The 23,430-nt window shown below is 37.2% G+C and overlaps 5 protein-coding genes across 13 annotated transcripts in view; 3 read left to right on the top strand and 2 right to left on the bottom strand.

Moving 5' to 3' along the window:
* Positions 1 to 3,984: 3,984 nt before the first annotated feature.
* BBS8 (tetratricopeptide repeat protein 8) lies at positions 3,985 to 8,561 on the top strand. The gene is made up of 5 exons (XM_014230899.3): positions 3,985 to 5,810; positions 6,859 to 7,061; positions 7,125 to 7,822; positions 7,874 to 8,048; positions 8,184 to 8,561. Exons 1-5 carry the CDS (start codon positions 5,180 to 5,182, stop codon positions 8,400 to 8,402), a joined length of 1,926 nt encoding a protein of 641 aa, XP_014086374.2. The 5' UTR covers positions 3,985 to 5,179; the 3' UTR covers positions 8,403 to 8,561.
* On the bottom strand, positions 8,483 to 9,798 carry LOC106614962 (ADP-ribosylation factor-like protein 16). Its single transcript, XM_036369500.2, has 3 exons — positions 9,131 to 9,798; positions 8,932 to 9,059; positions 8,483 to 8,699 (listed from the first exon to the last, which is right to left on the bottom strand). The coding sequence occupies exons 1-3, from the start codon at positions 9,537 to 9,539 to the stop codon at positions 8,598 to 8,600; spliced, it is 639 nt and encodes a 212-aa protein (XP_036225393.1). The 5' UTR covers positions 9,540 to 9,798; the 3' UTR covers positions 8,483 to 8,597.
* A 411-nt stretch (positions 9,799 to 10,209) lies between these two features.
* On the top strand, positions 10,210 to 11,624 carry LOC106614926 (U5 small nuclear ribonucleoprotein 40 kDa protein). Its single transcript, XM_014230870.3, has 4 exons — positions 10,210 to 10,402; positions 10,453 to 10,582; positions 10,641 to 11,269; positions 11,324 to 11,624. The coding sequence occupies exons 1-4, from the start codon at positions 10,295 to 10,297 to the stop codon at positions 11,501 to 11,503; spliced, it is 1,047 nt and encodes a 348-aa protein (XP_014086345.2). The 5' UTR covers positions 10,210 to 10,294; the 3' UTR covers positions 11,504 to 11,624.
* On the bottom strand, positions 11,584 to 12,607 carry LOC106614927 (vesicle transport protein SFT2C). The gene is made up of 2 exons (XM_014230872.3): positions 12,305 to 12,607; positions 11,584 to 12,241 (listed from the first exon to the last, which is right to left on the bottom strand). The coding sequence occupies exons 1-2, from the start codon at positions 12,488 to 12,490 to the stop codon at positions 11,813 to 11,815; spliced, it is 615 nt and encodes a 204-aa protein (XP_014086347.1). The 5' UTR covers positions 12,491 to 12,607; the 3' UTR covers positions 11,584 to 11,812.
* A 1,598-nt stretch (positions 12,608 to 14,205) lies between these two features.
* Positions 14,206 to 23,430, top strand: part of spen (split ends) — a 64,140-nt gene continuing 54,915 nt past the window's right edge. For 7 of the 9 annotated variants that reach the window (XM_036369475.2, XM_036369476.2, XM_070106961.1 and 4 more), the window contains exons 1-3: positions 14,206 to 14,485; positions 15,431 to 15,754; positions 16,340 to 16,538. The gene's annotated coding sequence lies outside the window, so the exon portion shown is untranslated. The remainder of the gene's footprint in view (positions 14,486 to 15,430; positions 15,755 to 16,339; positions 16,539 to 23,430) is intronic. The other 2 variants (XM_070106958.1, XM_070106959.1) reach the window with 2 other exon arrangements.

Here is a 23,430-nt window from a genome sequence, read left to right on the forward strand (position 1 = left end):
GTAAGCGGGTGTGGCGCGGCTAACCTGAAATGTCGATTTAATGCGATCGTGTGTACATACCGACACAAATCTTTGTGGATACGCGGTGCAAGTGAGCTTATGAATTTAATTATTTATTTACTTACTTGCGAATACGTACAGATGTACATACATACATATGTAAGTGTGTACACTTGTACCAATAGTCAAATGGAGTACAAATATTTGCAAATACAACAAAAATAACTTCTGTATGCCAAATATCTTCGTTTATTTCACTCTTAGTCTCTTAGATGGGCTGGCGCACCCACCTAACATCCCCTATTAACAATGCGATTCAGTGGACAAAACACCTGCTTGGGCGACTGCGGATCGTACGAAGTACAGTCTGATTGAAACTCACAGTGGTTGACATGATACGTATGTTATTATCGTAAAGCAAGATAAGCAATAAGTTTGAGCGTTTGAAAAAATTATTAAAACCGGACGGAATCCACCAATAACCATAACCACTGGATATTGAAAGATAGCTGCAAGCGAAACTTATTAGAAGGTGTTTAAGTCAATCAATAACTATCTTTAGAACTTGTTCGAGTCCTTAAAAATTAATGGATTTTACAAGCATTCACTAGTGAAACATAATAAGTACCAAAGCATAAGTTCGGCAGTAGTCTAACTTTACCTACACTCGCAATTCATAAGCTGTATCCGCATAGGAGATGATCCGATCAGCAGGACACTAACCTACTAGGAGTGCCAAGAAACTCCTGTGCAAAGCGCCATCGAGATATCTCAACTTTTAGCCAGGCTATGGTTTGCACGGACGGACAGACAGACATGATGCAACCCTATTATTCAATAAGAACCAAGAAGATTTGCTTTCAATTGTAGGCTGATTGATAAAGGGTTTACTTTATTTAGTTTAGAGCTTTGAGGAGTAAAAACGAGGGCACGACAACTACAATAACAAAACAAAATAATCGTTTCTATATGTGTACATGCTTGTACGTCATAAGAATTTTGATTGTGCTTGTGTTTGTAAGAAATAGCGCGGTTGAACTGGATGTGTAAGTGAAATTCCATTGGTCTGCTGCAGCGGCGGCAATAGCGACGGCAATCACAGCAGCAATAAATAACTTGAATTGTCGGACTGCAAAAAGGCAGCGATTACGATGAAGGCGAAGGCGAAGGCAAGGAACGAAGGCCAATAAAATAAACCCTAAACAGCTTTCAAAAGTTGGGACTCAAGCTGATTAAACCCGAGGTGAAAATCGAATCCTTAGCATCGGCAGCTATTAACACGGGTACAGTTAAAATTACATATGTACATACACGTCAAAACCATTTACTGCAAGGTGGGATATTACAGGGTAAAACTAATGAGCGCATATATATATATATATCAATACATACGTCTACCTTTAATTCGCCCTTTCTGAACTACAAGTTTGTTCGGGCCTGTCTTCGCTTTAATGGTGCACTCTTTAATGTTCACCGAAGAGCTTTTGGAACGGATGAGCTTTGTTTAGATTTGAGATTATTTTAGTGACGGCTGGATCAGATATCGGACTCTGGTCCAGGAATCACTTTATCTTCAGAGATAGAGCATAAAAAGGTTGTTCGACAAAATCAGCGATACATAACTGTAGATGCACATCCAAACTTTGGAGTTTATAAGAACCATTCGTACGAAAATAAAGTTTCACATCTTAGCAGTTATACACATGTACCATATGTATGTTTCAAATACCTAATAATAAACACAAACGATCAGGTCGATCGACGCTCGAGACCAACTGACGAACAGTCAGCTAAACAGGCCAAGCCAAGACAGGTCAGGCTTCACCGAAGACCAAGTCGATGCTGCGCACACAAATTGCCTCACGAGCTGGAAATGCTCCTACCTCCATACCTACGTACATATCATTCCTTACGTCGGTTTGGCTCAGCTCAGCCCATTCAAGTTATGGCCGCATATCCAACTTACAGATTCTCGCGAACTGGTTCCATCGCCATGATGGGAGTGGGTAGTTGTTGTTGTGTTCAGAAGGCTAGCAATTTCATAGTCTTATTTTTATTTCGTCTTTCTTATTTTTCAGTTCGTTTTATAAACTCGCGTTCCTCCCGCCTCATTTTTGCGATGCATGCACACATATGCATGCTCCTTGGCCGATTTTTCTAAAGGAAAATATTCTTATGTTGTTGCAGCCTAAACAGCATTCTCAAAATAGTTGTAGGAATGTCAGAAAAGTTTTTGGACCAAACTTTTCATGCTGCGCAACTGCCTTCCACTTAATATTAATTCGAATTGTTCGACGCAGGTCCGTCTTGTGGTGCGACGTATTCAAAATAAACTTAAGTTGACAAAATTTGCAGCATTACGGTTATGAATTTGAATAGAAAAACATGCTATCCTGCATTTCTTACACACACTTACATACATATATACGCGCTTGTTTGTAGACATTGACGGGGAAGAGCGAAGCTTTGGAATACACTTGAAATGATTGGAATTTTTATTTTGCCCCAAATCACTTGGGGAATTACCAATGAACGCCGCAAATTCAAGCAATTCGCGAAGAATTTTCTATAATGCTGTATGCGGGCAGATATGTTGGTGTGTGTGCACATTGTTAAATACATATTAACACATACATATTTACAACGTGAAATAATATGGCCAAATGCGAACAAAGTAAAGCGAATTCAAATTAAAACATATCTCCACATTTCGCATACAAACATATTTACATGTGTACATGTGTGTATGTATGCACTATGTACATATGCTTAAAAAAAATGTACGTATGAAATAAGGTAAACAGCATAAATACCGAAACTCGTTTTGGCTACCAAACGCGTACGAGCCACGAGAGCTGCGCAATCGATGGCGGGGCCGAACATTGGGGAAGGGAAACAGCCAAAGCTCCATAACACCAACGGCAAAAGAGCGCTGGAACACTGGATCGGTCGATCGTTCGATCGTCGATCGTCGATTTGTTGAATTGTTTGTTGCCAATACTGGCTGGAATGACTAAAATAAAGTGAAATTCACGATGCACCAAATACCATTAAATGCGAATTTGCGATGCAATGCCAAAGTACGCGGGGCAACATACCAAATCAAACCGAAACCAAGCTCAACCCAACTCACAAGCCACGAGTCTTGCGCCAGATTTACAGTGTACATTTCGAAATAGTTGAAATGAGTCCTAATGAAGGAGCCGTCGTATTAATTCGTGAAATAAACCCTTTGTACTGAAACATTGTTGGATAATAAGTAAGATAGGTTTGTTTACACGTTGCTTCAAATGTGAATACCTAGGCACTTTTTACCTTTCGGAGAGAATCGCATTTACCACATATTTTTCATGACATTTAGAAAATATGGTATACTTTGTATATGTGCTTGTGGCATGTGGGTGTGTTGGTATACTCGGTTATGTAGTGTGTATCGGTATCCACCGATCCTTTGCATTTGCAAAATACTAAACGAGGGCGTTCACAATTCATAATTTACGCATATTACATACATATATATGTGTGTATTTATATATGTTACATGTACGTAACAACATACGAACTTACATATATCCCTCCACATATCCTAACCATTTGTATGTATGTACATATGTACATATATAAAGGTATTTATGTATGCCTCTAATTGCAGCTACTGCATAACGCTTTTGCCGCTAAACTGCGCATACGCAACACATGACAAACGTCAAGGAAACGGGCTGGCCTTAGTCCCCCATCTCTTTTGTTTGTTTTGCCAATCTGCAGCTACTCTGTGTCTTGTACGCTTCGCCCTCTGGCTGGCGACTCTGGTCTTAAAAATCAAAGAAAAACACCAATTCTTGCACAGTAGCAGTTTCATGTTAATGCGCTCCGATATTGCAGCGAAATGCTTACAACAAAGCATCAGGCGCAGCATTTTAATTCGCAAGCACATACAGCGTCTGCCAATTGGGACAAGTTGGCATAGATTTTATCGAATTCTATTGCCCCTACTGTGTCCTTTGCCTTGCCGAGAAAATTAAAGTTATCACTTTGCCCCTTTTGAAGAGACGTTTAGATCGCACATGCCACATGCTCATGTTAAGAGAGAATCCAGCTTCCAACAGTAGCAGCCCGTTCAGCAAGAACCGCGTTTGAAAGATCAAGTTCAAAAGCAAGCTTCTGCTACGGAGAGATGGAAATACTGACGACATTCGTACTGTTGAACATTACCCATACATACATGCATACCTTTAACAAGCAAAGCCGCTCAGCTTTACATATGTACATCTCGACAGGCCCCTAAACTGACCAATCCGAAATGATTCCTCTTAAACTACAATTATCTTTTTTTCAGACGTGATCCATAGCTGCCTATCGATTGATCACCACATCTCGCACAGTTGTTGCACACGTTGTCTAAAGAATTTAAGTAAGCTCTCTGTACTTCTGCTCTTAACCAATTACTTTCCTCAAATTTTAAAATATAGCATTTTTCTACACACGAGTATGTGCTCCAAACTTAGCTATGCCTATTAAGCGGCGAACGAAATGAAGAACCATTTAAATAGCTGTCTTCGATTCGCCAAATCTGGAAGAATCGAATCAAACCTAGCAAACGGTTATATCATTGTAATGTGACATCTAAATACTCCGTGCTGTCGATCTCACGTATATGGTTGCTTCCACATGTAATTTTTTTTACAGTGGCGTAGGGCTCAAACACAGCGAGCTAAAAAGTCTCGAATTGGAAACGACTAATATTACGAATAAGCACCCTGTAGGTGCAACCTTGAACTATCGCGCCGTCATGGCAACGGAAAAGGCCAAACAAGAGTTTTCATTTACTGACAATTCCGAAGCTTTAAAGAACACAATATAACTATTTATTAAATGTGGGGACAAAGAGTAGATAAATAATATATTTTCGATTAGCATCGCGAAAAATGTGATGGCTTCTTAGGAATTCGGATCAAATTGTGTGACCTTCGAATTGTTGAAATTAGTTCATATCCGGTGTTTAAAATTCCAACAGGTTAAATCAATAAAGCCTGAAATCAGTGAAGCCAATTGAATTGAAAAAAGCGATTGAAGCATAAACAAAAATCGAGCAGAGAAAACCCAGAATAGGCAACGATCTGAGCGGCAATTGTACGAAAAACTAAATCAAAACCAACAAAAAACGCACACAGCCGGTAGGATGAAGACAGCAATTCCTTTGGCCCCGTTGGCACCCCTGGCATCGCTCCCCTCAACGCGCATGTTGATGGGCACAGCCAACAACATGAGTTCAGCTTGTGCGAATGCCACGACAGCCATGGCGTCAGTTTCAATGCAGCAGACACATTCGCAGTCCCAGCCGGAGTTGGAGCCGCAGCTGCCGCCGACGATAACAATAGCCGCACTCGAGTGGCAGTATTTTCAAGCGGTTTCACTGTTTCGGCGGCGAAAATATGAAAAATGCGTTGAGGTGTGCAATGGCATGTTGCGCACTGGCCATGAAACGAATGTGCAAATGTTTACCTCTTCGTCGGAGAGCCACGAGGCCGATGCACAGTACAGTAGGGGAGTTGGCGGCAGCGGCAGCCTAGTCAGGAACAATAACAACAGCAAGAACAACAACGTGAATCTCACAAGCGGCTCAAGGCAGGGGCGAAGCCACAACCAAAACTTTAAAAGCAACAACTTAAAATATGGCAATACCAATGGTAATAACAATAAAGTGAGCATGCCCACGTGGATGATGGAGGGCGTTTGGCAATTAAAAATGCGCGCGCTTACCCAGCGCGTCTACATCGACGATCTCGAGACGGACGATGCCTTCGAGGGGGGTAAGTATGAATGTGTGTATCTGACTGCCGTTGAGCGGAATTGCACAGTAGCCAAATTATACATAAATATATTCAACACTGTTACCAAGTAGCTTAAACTGTAGCGCAGTGGAATGTTTACTGAAACGCAAGTTGCCTAAAGCCGGAAGATGCTTTAATCCTTTATTAACTCTGCTTGGATAAATGAGGAGTGGTTTTGAACTCTTTACCTAATTCAAACAAGCAAGTTGTTAAAAATCAATAAAATATGTGCAAGAAACTCGTCAAGGCAAGGAAAATTGTACAAATGATTAGCTTCGACAAATTTGTCTATTGTAAAGGCATGGGCCGCGATCAAATATAACAGGAATCAGGTTTGCTGCTACAACGAAGTGTAAAAGTTCAAATCTGGTGATTTCCATGTGAACATTTTCCGAGCAGCCATTCTTTAAGACTTACCAATAGATTTCAATATATACGGTGGTTTTGACCGATGCACCAACGGAGCCGTTATCTTTTTACCAGTCTCGTAAATGCGTGCTTTTGTGCATTTTTATATGTATGTGTGAATAGCCGACATGAATGTTGAAAATTCCGAGCTTGAGTGGCTTAACGGATTACGATTGCATTGTAATATTTCAGCTGCATTCCGTTGGCATGGCATGCCGTGGCAGTTGCGCAGCCGCACACCATCTCAATGCCCGAATACTCATGCCACGCTTCTTGCATTCCATCGTGTTCAATCACCCTGAATTTTTATTTTCATCTCGTTACTTATTACTTTTTTCATACACATGTACGTACACATAGCCATACATACTCGGTGATAATGCTGTGGTGCTACATTTTGGTTATTGCATAGCCTGATACCGCCCCTAGCCTATACACACGATCACATACTTTCCGGCTAGTGCACTCGTATTATATTACATTTTCTTAAATGTGGGCTAGAGTACTTTGTGATCTTTTGAATTCTCTTTGTTTTTGTTTTTTATTGTTTAAACATGTTCATATTTTCATTGGTCTCTCTGCTTAATGCTGGATTAATGCTGGGGTCGTACGAACACAGAGAATGAGGAAGTGGAGTTGGAGCGAATCGCCACAGCCGCCCGGCCAGGTACCTCAATTAAAACAGCATTCATGCCACGACCAACTACAAGCACGCTGCGAGCTCACACCACAGCTGCAAAAAGAAATGACCTACCATTGAGCGAAGGGAGCCGCACCGCTACCGCGCAGAGCAATAAGAGCATGAGACCCAAATCGGGTATGGTAAGTCGATAGATCTTATTGAGATTTCGGATTCAAATAGTCATGGCGTGCCCATATTCCAAGGTGCGGCCGGGTACTGCTACTTCTCGACCTGGTTCTTCAATGGGTAGCCGTACAGCATCCCGATGTGGTACTGCCTCGCGCATTCGTGCTTCTTCTGCCGCCGCATATACGGTGGGTGATGTTACCGCAAAACTTTATCAAGCTTCGCGCCTCAATCCCACGATATACGCCGAACGAGAGGCACTTATTAAAGCGCTTTTTCAATTCCTCTACTATCACGAATCGGATGTTCAGAAGGCGTATTCACTTTGCGAAGCTGTCATGGAGGTGCACAAACAAAAGCGAACATCTGGCCATACTCGTTCGGGTGCACCGGTAGATTGGTGGTGGGACCAGCAAATAGGCCGGTGTCTGCTTATATTACGCTCTCCACGAAAATCGGAAACATTTCTCGTGCAATCGTTGGCAGTATTTCCGCATCCCGATACGTTTTTACTGTTATCACGATTATATCAACGTCTGAGTGAACCCGAACGTGCACTCGAACTCATCGGTATGGCTGTGGATCGACATCCATTCAATGTCACGTTTCGCATCGAACAAGGGCGTATTTTTGATGCTCTGTCCAATCCCGATAATGCAATGCAAATATATCGCCTCATAACCAAGCTTAATCCTATAAATGTCGAAGCGCTAGCTTCAATTGCTTTGAATCACTTTTACGATGGAAATCCTGAGATGGCCCTTATGTACTACAGGTGAGTCAAATACCATACCGGCAAACGAACTCTAATATGGTTTTAATTTAGGCGAATTCTGGCTTTGGGAATTCACTCAGCAGAACTCTATTGCAATATTGCATTGTGTTGCTTGTATGGGGGACAAATCGACCTGGTACTTCCTTGTTTCCAGCGAGCTCTGCTGCTGTCCAAGACTACCAATGAAAGAGCGGACATATGGTACAACATGAGTTTTGTCGCATTGGTAAGTATCTTTAACACACTTATCTAATCACTCACATAAGGGTATGTATGTATAGTAACAGAATGGGTCTAAAATAAATCCCTTAGTAGGCTAAGCAGCTAATATATAAATGGATATCTAATATCTACTTTCAAGTCAACTGGCGATTTTCATTTGGCTCGTCGATGTCTTCAGCTCTGTCTAACCGCGGACGCGTGCAGCGGTGCCGCCCTTAATAACTTGGCTGTATTGGCAGCGCACTCTGGCGATCTAATGCGCGCCAAATCGTATCTCCAGGCAGCGAAGGAAGTGCTGGGAAACAGTCCGGAAATCAACAGCAATTTGAAATACATGCAAGCCCATTACAAACTCTAACCTATGAGCGTGAAAAACTACAAAAGGTTCAGTAGGCCCTGCAGCACCCTAATCCAGCAAACATTGAAGTTGATATCATGTATGTATGTACATTATTTTTTAGAGTAAACAATTTTGATCAGTTTAATGGAAATAAATAACTACATGTGCAAAAGTTTACTTGAATGTGTACCGACATTTTTTTCTTAACAAATTCTAAGGAATCTGCAGCCAGGCGTATATTGCTTCCAAACCCACGTGGCTAACGGCGCTAGCCTCCACAATAGTTAACTGTTGCCGAATTTCCTTTTGAAGTTTCTAAAAAGTAAAGAAAATAGGAATATATGAAAATAATTGTCTTAAGTACAGACTACCGTTGCAAAGTGATATGAACTTATAAACTAATAGAAATGCTCAAAGTGTTGTTGAAGCAGTATAAAGTTTTGCGTTAAGAAACTGAATCTTCACTTTCTTAAAAATATGCGTGTGAACTTCTAAGTTCTACTGAAAATTGTATTTTTTTGAATCGAAATATGTACATATTTCTTACGGATATTTGTAGCATAAGTAAAGCTTCATTGCGCATCTGCCGGTAGGCGTAATCCATCTTAGCTAGCACTAGCAAAATCCGACAGCGCTGCAATCGAGGCTCAGCCAATATAGAATAGAGCAGAACCCCTTCAAATACAAAAAGGCATAAATGAGGATTAAACTAAAATTAATGTACATTTACGTCGCACTTAACCAACCTGCGGCAGAAATTTGACAAAGATTTGAAGTGTCGACGACGTAAATTATTTTTGACACTTTTTCATAGTATTGTCGCCAGAGTGGTGCCATCGCACCACCAATTTCCAAAACTCGTATACATTTTAATGGAGCCTTGGGCCTCTTATGTTTTAGCTCTGTGGCGCCTGAGACGTCCTTGCTGTTCTTTTCAACAGTTAGATCTGTCTGTTTTTTCTCAGTTGGGTTTGATGCATTTGGAAGCTTTGTTGAAAGATTGATTGTAAAAATATTTGTCCCATTTGTTGGCATTGAATAGGTTGTCTCATCAATAGAATCCGGATTTTCGAGTGCCTTAAGAAGGTGGGTTTTACCCGCACGTTTCGGTCCAACACAGATGCAGGACATTTGACTGACAAAGCTCGCATCCATTTTACCCACTCTTTGAACACTGAACTTTAGCTATCTATTATTTTACTTTAATGTTTTCTTATTAACTACCGATAAATAAATGAAGGTCAAATAACAGTTGCTATGGAGTTCATCATAATTATTATGGTATCTGTACTGATTAAGCATTCTTGTCAGAGATAACATTTATTAAAAATAAATAATTATCACTGATTCTTATACTACCCTAAAAGCAATCAAAATCTTGTTAATGGGAGTAGTGCATCGAAGCATTATTTAATTACATACATACATATGTAGATTCGTATTCAGACTAATACTTTTTGTAGCACCAAAGAAATTTGTAGCCTGCCTCCATAGAGTTGCCATTATCAATATTAGCTATTACAAAATACCTAATTTAGTTGGCCAAAATCACCTAAATTTTTAAATTTTACAGTAATTAATAAAATAATAAAACTTAAAAACAGTAAAACTTAGCTGAACGACAACTGACAACGTATACATTTTATACAATATATTAATATACGTTCTTTGGAATGCGTAGTGCAATTATTGTATTTAGTGATAAGTATATAGATTTGGCAATTTTTATTGGACATATTTTCATTATTCTTATTCAATCTGTTATAAAAATGGAATATATGAAGTACCCTGTAGTTGATATATCGTAAAAATTTACTCGTGCACAACGTAAGTATTGTTGAAGTGTTTTTTATATGAAAGCGCGTATACAAGTTTTTATCAATTGTTCATTGAAGGATTAAATATAAAATATGGGTGCGAAAAGACCGGGGACAAGCTTAGTGTTGGCGCACGATACAAAACGCAGCAAAAATGATATTATTGCATACACTAATCGTGATAAGGCGTTGATGGAATCGGTTTGAATTCTTGTACTTATGTCAATTATCTCTAATAAATAAATTTTTAGGGTATTCGACGTACATCTAACTTAATGGCGCCAATAATGCTATTAGAAGGTCATGAGGGAGAGATTTTTACAACTGAATTCCATCCGGATGGCGATATATTGGTTTCGTCGGGATTTGATAGACAAATATGTCAGTGTAAATAAAAATTGAGATTTATATAATTAATTACGTCCTCCTTACCTTCCAGATGTTTGGAATGTGTATGGCGAATGTGAAAATGTAATGGTAATGTCTGGTCACAGCGGCGCGGTTTTGGAAGCACATTTTTCGACGGACGGATCAAATGTGTATACCTGTGCTACTGATAAAACTGTTGCCATTTGGGACATTGTAACGGGGCAGCGAGTACGTAAACTAAAGGGGCATACAAATTTTGTAAGTACAGTACATCGTACACGCCGGGGCCAGCAAATGTTGTGTTCAGGTTCTGATGACCGAACTATACGAATTTGGGATGCACGAAAAAAGAATTCGGTCCACACAATGGAATCGCCGTATCAAGTAACTGCGGCATGTTTCAATGATATTGGAGATCAAGTGATCTCGGGTGGTATTGATAATGAAATAAAAATTTGGGATGTACGCAAGCATCAACAGGTGTTGCACCGATTACGAGGACATACTGATACAATAACGGGGATATCGCTATCACCAGATGGTTCATATTTACTTTCCAATTCCATGGATAATACGCTTCGAATTTGGGATGTGCGCCCCTACGCTCCGGTTGAAAGGTGTGTAAAAATTTTTCAAGGACATCAACACAACTTTGAAAAGAATCTATTACGTTGCTCATGGTCACCAGATGGCAGCAAGGTAAGAATGTAATATATTATTAATTATGTCAAAATTTATATATTTAATTATTAGATATCTGCTGGTTCTTCTGATCGATATGTTTATATTTGGGATACTACAAGTCGACGTATAATTTACAAGCTACCTGGTCACAATGGCAGCGTTAATGATGTTAATTTTCATCCAAAGGAACCTCTGATACTATCTGCGTCAAGTGATAAAACTTTGTATCTTGGTGAAATCGAGGATTAGACTATCTAATGTTTTCCTGAGGATAAGATTTTCATATTAAATACGTTGTCTACAATTAACATAAAATAAAACAAAGTGGATTTGTGTTTGTAATAATATCGACTATGCTATAATGTATAAACGATTCTTTTAATGGTATCACACATGTCACTTTCAGTTATAAATTCAATGTTAGCTATTGAAATGGCTAAAGGATAAATACGAGATATGTGTACAAAACTTAGTTAATTCGACATATAAGCGATTAAGAAATATGTTTCTACCAAGTTTATAAAAAAAAAGCCATAGGTTTATATAATTTTTATGGTACTAAACGGGCAGTGTACTTGTTGAGGATACGGTGCTCTTGAACATTTTTCCGAATAACTTTATTCCGGAAGCTCCACCGGGAACTGTACCAACTATCATAAATAGAAGAGCGATTATTTGCGCCACGGCAAAGAGGACGGTTAACGCTGTGCTATGTACTAACAGTGCGCAGTAAAGTGTTGCTATCAAAGAGCTGGTATATGTGCCGGATACCAACATACGTGGCTTTGAAAAAGCAGTCTTGAGGAAGGCACCAAAGCCAGATAAAAAGCAAAAGCCAAGTATGAAAAACATGCTACCCAAAGAATAAAGTAGAGCGAATTTACGGGCTTTCAATATTAACACTGGTATGTAAAAAACAGAAATGCTGAAACAAAGAGCACCTAGTCCTAAACAAGCAACAAAACCCACAATGCGCTGTAATCGTGACTATAATAAAAAGAGAAATTCGTCAAATATCAAATAAAAATTAATTAAAATATTTACATTTACCAATTTAGGACAACAACTGTCTTGTGTATCTTGCAGCCAACTATTGCTGGGTTCCGTTGGCTCAGAACGCGTAAATAATTTTCCCAAATCTGGCACTTTGATTTGTGGAATTTTGGCACTGAAGTTCTTTTTTTGATCGCTTTGCAGTAGCAAATATTCATCCAAGTCTTGTTTCAAGCTAGCCATGTTTGAAGATATAAAAAGTTGAAGACAGATAGGATGTGCCACGAATTTGTTTATTTTCTATTTTCCACTCGAATGAAATTAGTTTGGTAGTTGACGAACAATTAAACAATAGTACAGGGTGCTCTCTACCACAGAGCTCCCGATATGTTTAAAAAGTATGTACACTGTGCGAATTTGATACATGAAAGATTTTGGAATAGTTGGAAGGATATGATTTTGCCCATAAGTTTGATATTGATTCATATGAATTTTGTTGAAATTATTATAAAAATTATAGTTATCTTTTCTTCTACAATAAAAAAAAATTAAATATTTTAGTGTGTAAACACAATTAAATAGTGTATATTGAATTATAATTATGTATTCACTATCTGATTGTTCTAACATTGATCTTTATTACTTTTGGTAGGTTTCCTTCTAACATAGCTCTCTTATCAATATAAATATGTTAGATTAAATAGTTCTGACATTTGTTATTATTATCCCTATACAGTCGGAAAGAGGCTTCCACGAGTTAGTCGGCGTTCAAAGGTGGACTCTTTTGTCGCTCATTGTCTGGAATATTTTTTATGTAAATGTAGAAAAGTAAAAGTAACTCCATTTTTATTAAAATTCATTTATATATATTATTACATTTCATTCGGCTAATTGTTATTAAATATTTAAATAAAACATTTTTGAGTATCTTATTTTTATCCTTCATAATTTTACAAAACATTTCTATTATATTATGCATACCACATTTACGTATTCCAAAAAAATAATAGATACCAAAATTCACATTTCCGAACATATCGTATGTGTACATATGTATATTTATTTGAAACCGAGAACTATTTCAATCATGAAAAGAATTTCCAAATAAATTTGTATTTCGTAGCAGCGAACTGTTACGAACAAGAACATAAAGCATGCCAACCGAGCACGAGCCGCACGGTCCCTTCGTCTTTCTTCGTTGTCCTCTCGCTTACAAAAAAACCGGTTTGGGTGACAAAAGAGTCCGTGTGTGAACTGGCACTTAAGAAGCAAACTATTACGAAAAGTGCATTGAGGAAGATGAGAAATAAACCGCTCAGCTCTCTAATGTCAGTAGCATAAATATTGTCATTCCCACCGTTTTCAAAACATATTCACCAATGTAAACAACTATATATACTTTAAATCAGTTTAGTTACAGATGATTTCAAGTAAAACAGTTGCAATAAGTTAGAATGAACAACTGACAAAAGATATTTGTGAAGTTAGTATCTTTAGGTAGGCAACGATAAAATATACAAATCAAAAGCGGCAAAATATCTTAAAGATATTTCTGCTCTCATTACCCACATACATATCTCAGAGAATAGATAATTTAGAGAGCATTTTTGGCAACATTCTCTCTCATTTCACTGACTCTGATTACACGTATACAGCTGTGCCCATATAACAGGGTGCGATTCGCAACGCAATGAATTCATAACTGTACTCTCATATATATAAAATTATTGTGTTATTGGAGCTTAGACATTTTGTTAATATTTTTTATGCAAATGCACAATTCCACGGTCATAGCTATTGTGTTGATTGTATTTTTTAAGGATAACGGAGCTTTGTATTCAACATCTTTAAAGTAAGTTGATGCGAAGAGTTGCGAACTGCTGATGCCAAAGCATCGCACCCTGTTTACAGAGTATCTAGCACAACGAAATAACGCTCTCAGGCGCTGTTGGCCAGCAATTTCTGAGCTCAGTCACTGAGTAAATCGCGATGAGGTTGCATCAAAACAACTTAACGCGAGTTTCGTCTTGGAAACCATACGGTAGATATTGTTGTATACACTTGTACAGCAACAAAAGCAGCAGCATTTAGAAGTAGCAGCCAACAACACCAAAAGGAAGATTTTAGAAACACAAAGGCAAAAAAAAGTTGCAAAGCAGCAAAAGGTGAATGGTGAAGCAAAGTAAAATCCAAACGGAAGTTTAAGCATTCATTGAATGTGTTAATTTAAAATTTTTGGTAAATAAAACCACCAAGAATATATGCATATAAATATGTATGTTTGTATGTAGATATATACAAATGAAATCGTAACGAGTCCGAACGAATTTTTCACAAGTACGGCAGATTCGCGCGCGCCCCCCGTTTTGTGTATATCTGTGTAGGTGAATTGTGTCTATGATTGTGTGTCTGTTGAGTTGAGTATGAAAATATGCTATGGTATCTGGCAGTGCGACGGGTGAAATGTGTAAATCGTACGGTAAATTAAGACGGTCGTTCAATGCGAATGTAGGGTGTATGCGACCCGGCATGGTACGGCGCGACGTGACGCGACGCGGCAAAGCGCAATTCGTTGCAATACCTATATAGGTATTGTATGTATGAATGTGCGCTCGTTCGTAAAATGCAATGTCGGTTCGTTGCAGTACGGTATAACGGTAGAGGCGTGTACTGATGTTAACGCGGTGGGGTGAGACGCGCTGTGAATCGAACCGATGCTTGACCATTGGAAAGTGCAATAATAAAATAAATGAAAAAAATAAAGACGCGAATGTGTTCAAAAATAGCAACAACAAAGATGGTATTTTGAGCGCGACAAGCATTAAATAAAAATAGAAAACATCAAAAGGAAATTACGAAATTTCGCCCATTTTTATTGCGCTATAGCATGTGCCCCCAATGTCTCTTCATCGTACTGCACTGAATGCTAATGTTAACGAAATGGTAGCAAAATTGTCGCCTTATATGCGTTCAAAATAAATACATAACCCGATTGTGCATGTGTGTGCATTTTAAAATGCATGCATGTATGAGTTCAACAAAAATTAAGCAAAAGCAAATATACGGAATTTACAATAAAATTAATTTTGTTTTAGTCATATAATATAGGCCCTTTAAAAAGTGTGAAGTGTTCGTAATATACGTATGTATATTAATAATAAGTTTATATTTCCATTTCTACAGTGATCATTTAAAAGAAAGAAAAATTGTTTTAAAGCAAAAGAAAATGAAAATACGAAGTTCATAAGCAATACAAATAAAACACGAAAATATCAAGAATAAAATAAAAAAATATCAAATAATAAATTTAATTATTTCCTGATCAACTGTGTACAATAAATTGACAATATAAAAATAAAACAAAGCATAAATACTTCTAAAAGTACCAGATTCACGGAAAATAATCTAAACATCAAAAATTATAGTTCAATCAATACATGGAGGTTTTTTGAAATTATCTATTATTTCAGAAACAGTCTATGCGGAATGTTAAAATCTACTAAACCAGTAAGTGTTTTCAACGTACTCAAAAAAATATACACTATACATATGCAGTATATACAAATATACACATATTAAAACGCGTCAAAAATATGTATATTTTTATCTATAGAAAAGGATCACGAAAAATCAATTTTTTTTTTTTAATTCTCTGCCTTGCTATTTTATAATTATTTAAAGATGCATATCTCTAGTGTATGCCACTTAAATTGAATAATAATTGCATTAACTACGAAATCTACTGTGGATGTTAGTTACATAAAAGAATTTTAGTTCAATGTTGCTTTGTGTTTGATATTCCAACCGATTTTAGATGCTGCGCTATCAAAAACCATTATAAACACACAATTGCTTAGTTTCATGATTTTGACTTTGATCGCTATAAGAATTTGTATAGCATTATTAAATAGTTTGTATTTCACCAAAAAACAATTCAGATAAGTACTATCTTCCTTGGAAATAGTATAATAATTAAGTGTATAACTCTTTATAATTTTCTATACATGAAATGTTATATTATATATGTACGTATCTAGAATATTTAGTATTTTTTTTATTCGCCAATTAATTATTATTATTGTTTATTTTCAGCGCTTGAAAACATTTTAAGTCGCTCAGCCAATGCTTCGAATAATCAAGTAATTCGAAAATGGAGGAAACAAATTTATAACAAAATGTGTATCAATGTTTAAGGAATCCGATTATAAGTTGATTTTATGATTATAAAGCCGTGCAAATGGAAAATTGTGAAGAAATAAACATGATTAAAGCATAATACATTCAATTACGGGTAAGATATTAAAATTCCAGTGACTATGGTACATAGGGATGTTAGTAACAAATGGAATCGTATTTTAAGAAAGGTTTAGATTTACATACATACATATAGCCTAAATATAATTTTGATTACATGTGGATACAGGCTGTGGATTAAGTACAAGGAAACAATCATTTCATTCTCCACTACTAGCATTAGTCTCTAATTTTCAGATAAATTGGCCATTATCTTCCATTCCGCTATTTACATAGTAAATATGCAATTCTAATACAATAACGCGTATTAATATTGGACAGGCTATTCAATTGTCAAAGATTCGACTATGACTTATCAATTAATAGTTCTGTAATTTTAGCACTCGTAAGTGTATGCGAAATTGTACATACTTAACATACATATGTACATGTGTGTATGTATGTTTTCTTGGATTCAGTCTTAAAATCCTGCTAGAATGCAGACATCGTACGATATTAATTATTATTCTAAACTTTTGAATACGATGACTGCGCCATTTTTACCGGTTTTGCGCCTCTTTCCAACATGCGGAAACATAGAATGGTTCCTAAGTACATCAACTTAAACTCGGCTGTGGTCCCTTACAATGTTCGTCAAAGGGCTCTGCTAATGCGATTCGGGAAAAATATTTAAGGATGGTGTATGTATTAGTGAAATATTCGTAGTGTATGTACGCAATGGCGAAACGCTGAGATAAATAAGTTAACTAACGTTCAATAAAAAGAATGAAACTCCCATTAACATATGTACATGTGTGTGTGAATGTATGCATTTCGAACGCGCCAGCAGTTGAAAGCGGACAGCCGAAGAATTTCACCAGATTTAGCTTTAAACTTAGGCAGTTAGTGTAGAAAGAAGAATAGAAATCCAGCTAAGTGGCAGGGGGCAGCAGTCATCTGAGGTCGGAGCTCTAGAACCATGAATTGGGTACCTCATATTAGCAGCTCTCGCACGCACACACTCGCATACTTACACCATTGTTAAGTGCAAACACTACAGACTATAGTGGATACCGCATGGTTGTGATGTGCACGACCACGATGATGGTCCCCTACTCTGCTGTTTGCACTCGAATACATCATGTCAGCCACAAGCTACACATACACACGTCCATTGTTTTTTACACGAAATCGAGAGAGATGCATTGATGCAGTAGTTGCAAGTGCGACTGAAATGCCATGAGTTCTATACTGGTGTGTGTGTGTTTCTCGCGTAAAGAGAGCTTGTCGCTTTACCGAGAACTACACAAAGCAGCAGCAGCAGCAGCCACAACGCAATAGGTAGTTAATCGGCATGAACAAGCAATAACAAATAGAACGCAGTTGCTTAAACTCAACGCACACATACACATGTGGATGTATATACTTAAAGGTATATAGGCATATCCGCTTTGAATTGGTATGTTGGTTTGTATGGCTTTGCGCGTCACAGCCCAAAGAGCTGTAGGGGTTTCGCTCGCCGCGACAGCGCAACAAACGCAGCGTCAAGTGCGAGAGGGCACGAGCGTTTGGTGCTGCACAAGAGGATTCGGTCGCAGAAACGAGATATCGAATGTGTTATGAACGTTTTTGGCAGCTTTAACGACAGCGGCGCATACACATAGATACATGTATGTAGATAGCGAATTCGTTTCACAACGTTAAACCGCTTTGCGCTCTGTTTTGCTACTCAGTTTTACTGCAGTGCAGCAAAAGTCGAGCGACAGCAATAAACGACAAAAGTCGTTATATGTTGGAAACTGGCATTTTTGAACAAATGGAACGCATTGCCTGGTTTGGTTTGTTTGTGCACTGAGAGCCAAAAAACCGGATCGGGAGAGAAAAATACCGAAATATAAAACGATTTCTTACAACTACATATTCAATATTGGTCACGTATTAAAACGTTTTGAGATTGCTTAATTTGTGCCATGAAATGGCTGCCGTACGCAGCGTCTAGCATTCGTTGCTCTCCGCTCGACAACGCTCGTCTCGCTGCTTCAGTTTCTGCTGCCGTGGCAAAGTCGCAAAGTTTCCACAACGTTGGTCCGGACTCCGAACAATTTGCGCTACTTTAATGCCACTTTGCTTAATATGTACATATGTATGTATGAATGTGTGTGTGGGTAATGCGTTTATGCACTGCAGCTTGCTGCAACCGATTTCTGTTCGAATTATAGCGTGCTCTCTCTTCCACAAAACGACGAGCTGAGATAAAAGTCGACGCTGACGCAGGCAAAAAGCATTCAAGGGGGATCGTGGTGGCCAGGAGATAGTCGCAGAATTACCACCACATGATGTGCTGGACTCGAATCCATAAAGTACACATACCAAATAGTTTTGTCGCAGAAGCGCCACCAATTGCCATTTGATTGTGAGGGTGTGTTTGTTGCGTAAATTCTCCTCTATGTCTAAATACACAAAACACTTGCATACAACAATGTATATGGTTTTATGTATGTATGTACATATGCACATATATCTATGTGTATAATGCTCGTATCACATCGGTTATACCTTTTCGTTGTCGCTACAACGCCGTGCTTATTTATCCATAAAATACATATTTATTGTATCTACATAAGTACATACCCACATACATATGTACATCTAAGTTGGTATTCAAATGCATGAGGATGTGCACTTTACTCATTGTGAACAGAAATTGTCGAATGCACGACTAAATGTGTTGCATTCGACCAAACACAGGGGTCGAAGGTGAATGCATATTAAATTTATTGGGCCCAGAATTTAAGACCTTACATACTTAAATTTTCATCGCCATTAAACGATTTTAACAATGTCCAAAGAAATCCATTCTATAGCATTATTTCTATGCTAAAATGAACAAAGTTAGAAGGTTTTAGATTAATAAAGAAGACTTCGTTATGCCTTCGATTCACATATGTATGTATAATCCCTTAATCCCTATATGTGTTGGTGTCCACCGAACAGATTCAAGGATTTCCATTTTGCATTTGATATCCTCTAGCGACCTCTGCCATACATACAATACATGTATATACATACATGTGCACATATATTATGGTTAATTAAATATGTGTCTTATTGAATATGTCCTTTATGTAATTCTGATTAATTTTATATGACAACCTATGGGAAATGCTTATGCTTATCATTTTTATTGCTTTAAAATTTCCCTTAACACACGTGTTTCATTTCTGTACTAAAAAAGTTGCTTTGAATAAACTTTCGTTTTATTAGTGGCGTGACTTAATTATATGAGCACATGTACTTACATACACACATACATATGTACATCAACATAATAAAAAATAATTTACAAATGAACCCTCCAAATCGGCGAAATTCTCCTTTTTTTCGTTATTTCTTGAATACACTTCGTACTATTGTAGAACTGAAAAGACTTTGTTTCCACTAAATAGCTTAACTAAAAATTTAAATTGAGTACCTCCTTAAATCACAAAGAGGTTCTTGAGGCATTTAGGACCCTAATAGTTAGGGTGTGGGGTTTTAATAAAAAATCACTCAATTACATTTTTTTGCTCAAAATAAAACTAATTTTTAGATCATAGGTTTCTTTTGAAAGCTTTTGCTAACTTGGTTGCATGTATTTTTTGAACAAATCTCAAGGATAAAATTTATGAAGGCATTGCCGAGGGGCGTGGCAAAAATTAGAAAAAATAATATCAAGCGGTAATTATTGAGCAAGCAAAACATAAGTAGTTATTCAAAAAATAATTTCTGTCGGTAAATACGGGTGTAGCTGCAACGAAATAATATCGAAATACAATATTTCTTACCAAATTTTTATGTTATTCACAAAAGAGGAAAGGAAGATATATAGCACAACACTTCATAAGAAATCTATAATCCAAAGCGAGTTTTAAAAATTGCTCAAAAATAATGATTATTTATGATTTTATTTTATTTTTTTTGTTGAAAAATAATAATTATTTATGATTTATTGTAAAATTAATCAAAATTTATTATCATCGGTGAAGAAAATCATAAAACTCAATGTATAATGATTATTACGTGATTGTTAAAATAAAACTTATAATGATTACGGTGAATGAAAACAGTCCATATGTGTGTGCATTGACTCATTCATAGATTTAAATATAAGGGCTAATTATGAAATATTATTAAACAAATCACAAGTGAAGTTTGCTATGTGTTCCAAAACTATTCATGGTCTATGGTATGAAAGAGAAGAAAATGTCTTATGCTCGCATAGATATAAACATTCATTCACACAAGTAAAACACGCAAACGGCGTTTATTTTTTTCTGAAATGTGACGTAATTCATTTGTTTTTGGTAATTTTTATTTATGCATACCTATCAATAGCGCCTACAAACAGCTACTTATGTGAATTTGAACGTTCACAAGTGAGTAATTTGGAATTCAAAAAGTACAACAAATGTTTATTAAATTTTAATTTGAGAAAAAAATTCTGCTAAAGTGAGTTCTCAATTCAACCAACAAATGTATCGCGTTACGTAACATAACTTCAGACCAATGTAAAAATGTATGCATGAATATGGTTTCAAAACTTTTTTCTTGGAAATTACGTAAAATTGTGGATCAACATAAAAAGTGTCATTTGGTTAAGTGCAAGTGTAAAAATAAATGAAATTAAGGAACGAACAAATTATATATTTAGTTCTCGATCATCAAAATGCTAATATACATATACATATAAGTATGTTGTACATAGTGAAATCTCCATCAATTCGATTGAAACACTAAAGAATCTTCCAACGCTCGCGCTAACAACCGCACCCCAACGCGCATTAAATGCGACTGAATGGCAGAGAAAGCAAGTCGACGAGTGTAGGCGCTCGCACTCGGCCCCAACTGCGCCAGCAGCGCTAAAGCAACTCGATAATGAAACTAGTCAGCGCCGAGCTCCAAAGTCAGAAGAAAAAACACCTAAAATAAATTCTCGTACATAAATTACACCTATAGGTAGGGGGTCGAAGAGGCCAAGAGAAGAACAAGTAACTTTTGCGTAGTCTTCGATTGATGTGACGGAATTGTGTGAGCATGTGTATGTATATATCGATGTGAGTACGATTGTACGCTTTGGCGTTTGTATAAGTATGTGTATATAATGGACCCCAAGTGCTTAATAATAAGAGAGAGAATAAGGTGGTTATTTGAACCCCCGCTGCCGCACGATTGCTGATTAGATCTATGGTGGGCAAACTTAGTGTACTTACTTGGCCAACCATCAGCTCATGTTAAATACCTCACAGCGGCTTATAAGCTACTGCAACTACATGCCTGCACACACATACACACAAAGATAAGAATGTATGTATATAGGTGTGTTGTAACTCACATTATCTACTTGAAATAATGAATGTATGTATATATAAGTGGAAGGTTGAGCGTACGGCCCCACTACCGAGCGTGCATATGTGTGTAAATATTCCTCATCGCTGCTATAGCACCTTCTCTTACTTCGGCCAATCCACTTGAACAACACCTACGAAAGTATATAAACTCTTATATAAAAGTACTTATGAACGTAACTAGATAACATTTGTGTATGCGTTTACTGTTTATATATACATATATATAAGTATATCACAAAAACATTTATGTACATATTTGTATATATTTACACGGCCCATGTGTTATTTTTCCATGCAATGCAGCGCCTTTTGAAAACTTGTGAGCACTTGCATGGATTCCTACATCCCCATACATAAGTCCATACGCATGTATGTATATTTCTACATATGTATGTGTGTGACGAAATGTGCAGTGGAACTTGGACGGTGCATTTTCTTCGTGCTGCTGTGTGGGTGTGCTTATGTGATCGGATGCCTGGAACCTGCACTGTTTCCACAGAGGCAAACGTCAATAGTACATATTAAGTATATACATGTATTATTTATGTGAATGTGCATGTACCAGTGTATGTGTACAAGTGGGGCCGGGATAATGATGCAAGTGGGCAGGCAACACGAATTCGAAACCGAGCAATGCATACGACTGAAGCTAGTCAGGCTGCCGGAAATTTAGCTCACTTGTTAGTTCGTCCAGTTATTATACAAACATATGTACATACCTACTACATACCTATGTAATGTATGTACAAGTCTTGAGCTATAACTGGAATAAACGAACATACATTGTACATAATAATTTACCTGTTCTTTCCTGCACTTCTCTACACCCGCATTGCATCCTGGACTAACGCATGTTTTCACTGTGTTGGTGTTTTTGTATTTTTGGAGCAGGTTTATTTGTTAATACATATGTACATATGTATGGACGAGTGCATGTACATACCTATATGATTTGCTTTGACGAGTCTGCGCACAACAAAACAACAACGTAAAGCAAAATAAAAACACAGAGTTCGTGTTTATTTAGTTTGTTTTCATGCAACCGTATTTTATATAACGTCTACGTCGACGTTGACGTCAACGGCTTTACTAGCGATGTTGTCCGGGGCTTTAAGGATTTCTGGGCATAAGCTTCAACAGATAAAAGCAAAAAATATATATAACAGCTCGTACATATGTACATACATACAATACATATACATATGTGTTTATTTAATGATACATGTGTACATAGTAGAACTCCCACATTGCTGCAACGTCTCAGCGGTAGAGGAAAATTGCAAAAACACCAACAGGACTAATAGATACTTGCATCCAGTAGTTACAAACGATGCTGGTTGTTTAAATATGTTTGTATGTATGTATGTAAATGCATATAAAATAATTTTATATGAAAATAGCAACAAAATGTTTGACACATTGTTGTCTTTAACATGCTTTGTAATTATGAGAACCATAGTTGGTTCAAAGGCATATACTATATACTTACATACATACATATACATAGTTTCATACGTATTTAGGTAAATAATTACACGTAATCAATAAAATTGATTGAGTCCA

The sequence above is a fragment of the Bactrocera oleae genome, chromosome 3 (genome assembly GCF_042242935.1).
Source record: "Bactrocera oleae isolate idBacOlea1 chromosome 3, idBacOlea1, whole genome shotgun sequence".
NCBI classification, from domain to species: Eukaryota; Metazoa; Arthropoda; class Insecta; order Diptera; family Tephritidae; genus Bactrocera; species Bactrocera oleae.